Below are 4,322 nucleotides of genomic sequence, written 5' to 3'. Positions count from 1 at the left end.
AAAATCTATGTTACATCTTCCCTCAGATTCCTGGCTGAGGAAGCTTCTTGACCTAAAACTGTTGAAAATCTAGATCTGATTTTCCAGTGTGATCATTTATTATCTTAAACCAGTACACAAATTAAACACAGACAATACGAGGGAAAAGTGTGGGTTGAGTGGAAATGTAGGGACATATGTTTTATATTTGGTTTGGTTTGTTAGAAAACATTAGGTTTTTGACTTCTGCTCTATTAAAATAAAATAATTGCACATGATGGGAAGTTACAATCCAGACCTTATTCTGCATTTCTTGTACAAATTCCTTGTGAGTTTTACCACAAACAATAAATAAAATGCAAAAATTGGACTATCAACTTTTCTAAAGTCAGTTGCTTCAAATATCTTCAAGTCTAAATGACCATGACATAAATCTTTCTAATGAATGGATGTGTGCAGAAATACAAGCTTAGGGCTTTCATTTTAAGCTAAAGGAACTCTCTGGCTTCGGCTGGCGAAAGCCTGGGTTTTGTTTATCAAATTTTTCTCATATTCTTAAAATTGTATTTGTATTCAGTTTCATTTGAATATGTTTTCGATTTGTCCAAACAGCAGATGGCTATCATAAAGAGTCTGTATTTAACTTGGCACTTTCCATTCCACATTCCTTTACTATTCATAGCACAGCAGTCATACTCATCTCCAGTAAACATAAAAGGAGGCAGTTCAACTTGCAGCTGCATATCTCCTCAAATGTTTGAGTATTCCCAAACTCACTTACAGCATTATTTTTTTTAATGTTGAGAAGACCAGATACTAGATATAGTGGGTGGATTTCCTTTTCATCTCTACCACTCTCATGAAATGAGGGAAACTGGGACAGAAATTAAACCTGTGTCTGTAGTAAGGAACCCCCGCTCTTAAAATTAGATTCTTGTAGAGCCCATGTTGGTACAGGGAGAGTGGGACTATACATAGGCAGAAAAATTGCTCTTGAAGACACAAACTGTCAAGCAGCACAAAGAATAAAATATTGATCTGATTGAAAAACAAGACTACCTAAAATGTGTAAGAATAAAGGCATCTGTGCTAGACTAATGCCTTTTTATTACTGGGGCTTCCCAAGGAAGAATTTGATCCTTTTGAATATTTGTAAGCAATATATTTTTTCTTCAGTTGCTAATAGATAGCAGAATATGCTAAATAAAACCAATTTTCTAAACATCTTTGAATGTTTTCTTTCAAATTAATTTGTCTTTGACAGAAAGTATCATTTCTACTTACTCTGCTTTCAAGCAAATATAGTCAGTGATTATTCTTTTTTCTTGCAGTTTCAAACATGCAACACACTTCTAAAAAGTAATCTCTCAAGGATTTTTTTGTACACAAGCTTGAACTGTGGAAATAGGGTTTTTTTTCTTGATAGTATCCTTCAACTTGTGTGCTTTTCCAGAGCCTAAGGAAGAAAAATTTAATCTCAAAAATTAGAAAACAGAATTTTTGGTATGTAAATTAAATTTCCATAAGACTCACAACCTGTCTATTGCTTGTTTAATGATTATGACTATGTATGACAAATGCTTATTCCTTAGCAATAAAACTCCTCCTACTGAACTCATGAATGTGCCTTATTTCAATATATTATCAAATAGATTTTTTTTTTCTCTTGCTGTGACTAGCCTAAATTTTCTACTGTTCAAAAAGCCTGGCTTACCAACACATATGTAGCTGGAGGCAAGCAGTCGAACATTTCACATCAAACAATAAACTCAGCATACTGAAAAAAATATATAAAGATTTTCCTTTACTGTAACATAAATACAGCCACATGGTTAGTACAGTCTACAGCGTTGCTTGAATGATATTATTTTGTTGTATTAAGAATGATTTTATCTCACCAATGAACTATGGACAAGACTCTAATCCTTTCCCACTGAGTTCTTCATTTCAACAACCAAAATGCCATCATGGCAGAAAAGCGCAGACAAGTCTTTGTTCTCCACTCCATTAGGTAACTTGTATTGTCTGGTAAAGCTTCTGGATATGAAACCGTGTTCATCCATCCTGGGTCCGTGCTGAGCCTTAATCAGGAGCCAGCCTTCGAAAGTCTGAATAATGATATCTTCGGGGCGGAACTGCACAACGTCCAGCAAGACCTGAAAGTGTGTGTTTTCCTCCTTCTGGCCGCTCTTCCCGGCCTCACCTGTATTTTCAGCAATACACCTTCTGTCTCCCAGTGGAGCTGTAGAAGGGCCCGGCAAAGCATATAAAGAGTGGTCCAGTTTGTGTGCTTCCAGTTCTTGGACAGCAAACTGCTCTTGATAGCGTATGGGAGTTTCCACCCAGTGTCTTATAACAGCTTCTGCCATTGCTGAGGCAGAAAGATAAGTTGCTGCTCCTGTGTCGCCTGGGGGAAGCTGCAGAGTCAGAGCAAAGGCTTCCCAGTCGTATGCCTTACCCGCAGACTATCAGTTGATGTCGCCTTTCACTCTTAGCACAGGCAGAGCTCAACGTTTAATAGGGCATGCTGTGCTCCAGTGCCGGAAGACTTGTTTCATCTTTTATCCACTAACAATAGAGCACTATTTATAGTGCTGGGGTCTTGAGTGGCTTCAACATGTGCACAGCTTTCATGCATAAGTAGTAAAAGCAAAATTTTAATGCACCTCCAATTATTGCAATATTGTGCTGTTTGTCGTTATGAATAATAAGCAGACAAAAAATGTGCAAGATTCTTTGATTTAAATGGAAGTTTAATAATTCTGTTTTTCCAAGGGATACATGGCAATAGATACAAACTCTGTATTTCTGCTAACTGAAATGCAAAGTTACTGAGGGAAGGGATATAATTAGCGTAACAGTAGGAACAGAGAAGATTTCAGGTTAGGTAAACTATAAAATTATCAAGTGCATTGGACGTTGTTGCAGAAGTTGTGCACAGGTGAAATACAGGCATGGTTAACCATGTTACTGGCGGGAGGAGGGAACCATAACCATCCCTGCCCAAAGAAGGGGTGCCTGAAGGGCTGAGTCTGCAATCTTAGTGACCTACGAACACAGCAGAGCCTTCTACAGCATGTCAGGGAGTCAGTCTCAAGAGTGCAGGGAGAATTGCAGTGAAAGCTCATGTTTCACAGCTTCCAGGAGAGGGCAGAGTTATTTTTCCCCAGTAGAATAGTAAAGACAACTCCAAATCCTTAATGATATCACATTGTCCCAGTAACCTTCATCTTCTGGGGCTTAATAGCTTGAATCTATGATCCCATCTACTGCATGTGTCTGGGGAGCAGGACTGATGACCTCAAAGGCTCTCTGTGGTATAATCTTCTTGCTACTCTGATCTCAGGGCAAATAATGCCTACAAGTGTTAATAGGTTGGTTAACAAGACCTAAGAGGAAAGTGCAGTGAAAAGGGAAAAGCATTTCCAAATTTTAGTATGTTTGCTAGAAGATCCCTCTGGCTGTGCTTGGTAACGTAAAGCAGAATGCACTATGGCAACTGATGGTGAAGACTGTTTATTTCCCCCAGTTGCACTGATGCTAGAAATAATCAAACAAGATACTTTTATTCCTTCTTGTTTGGCTTTTCTTGTTCAGAGCTCTGTCCCTCTCTTGTCCTTACATCTTCCATTACCATGAAAATGGCAAAACATTTTCTGTGGGATCTTTGGTTGCTAATGGACTCACGAGGAAAGAGGCATTTGAATTTCGATAACTACCAGAAATGAAGTTCTATATTGAGTCAATAGCAGAGCAGGATTACCAGACATATCTATAATTAAAGTTCTAAGGTTGCTATTTTATTTTAGACTCATGAAGGCTTCATCTAAAGGTAAGAAAATTTTTGAAGGTAGATCAAAGGTTCAGGATAACTTACATTAATGGCCAACCATTTAATTGAGTATTGTAGGAAAGGAGAGTTATGCTACTTTATTTAACTATTGGCTCTTCTCCTGTCAAACTGTCCTCCAGAAATAATTTAAAAATGCAATTCTGAATGTATGGCTTGCTAAAATAGTGATAAAAATAACCTGGAGCATTGCCCATTATCTGTTCAGCAGCTGTTTTCTGTTTTGTTAGCCAATGATTCACTTGATGAGGAAACTTTAACCCTGAAGTGAAGCAGTATGCCTGGTTGGTTGTGATATTATGCTTTTAGAGATTGCTGAAAATTATTGCTGTCCCTAGTGAATTCTGTGATGATAGCCTGACTTATTTTACTTCAGTTTTGCACTTCATTAATAAATGCACTGTGCAGGAATACTGCATTCTTTTATTTTTTATTTTATTTTAATTATTCCCATCTTCTCTGGAAAAAGGTAAACTTGCCTATGCTTACATTT

General features: G+C 37.5%; 1 protein-coding gene across 1 annotated transcript; it reads right to left on the bottom strand.

Annotated features, from left to right (window-relative positions):
• Window positions 1-391: 391 nt before the first annotated feature.
• HSPB3 (heat shock protein family B (small) member 3) lies at window positions 392-2,395 on the bottom strand. Its single transcript, XM_075526830.1, has 2 exons — window positions 1,878-2,395; window positions 392-1,435 (listed from the first exon to the last, which is right to left on the bottom strand). Exon 1 carries the CDS (start codon window positions 2,346-2,348, stop codon window positions 1,899-1,901), a length of 450 nt encoding a protein of 149 aa, XP_075382945.1. The 5' UTR covers window positions 2,349-2,395; the 3' UTR covers window positions 392-1,435; window positions 1,878-1,898.
• Window positions 2,396-4,322: the final 1,927 nt, after the last annotated feature.

The sequence above is a fragment of the Mycteria americana genome, chromosome Z (genome assembly GCF_035582795.1).
Source record: "Mycteria americana isolate JAX WOST 10 ecotype Jacksonville Zoo and Gardens chromosome Z, USCA_MyAme_1.0, whole genome shotgun sequence".
In the NCBI taxonomy this organism is placed as follows: domain Eukaryota; kingdom Metazoa; phylum Chordata; class Aves; order Ciconiiformes; family Ciconiidae; genus Mycteria; species Mycteria americana.
Note: the sequence above shows the minus strand (reverse complement) of the source record. Positions and strands in the feature narration are given on the sequence as shown.

What these genes read in the sequence shown, in the direction of transcription:
- HSPB3 (XM_075526830.1), bottom strand. Translation starts at nt 2,348, where the DNA reads ATGGCAGAAGCTGTTATAAGACACTGGGTGGAAACTCCCATACGCTAT.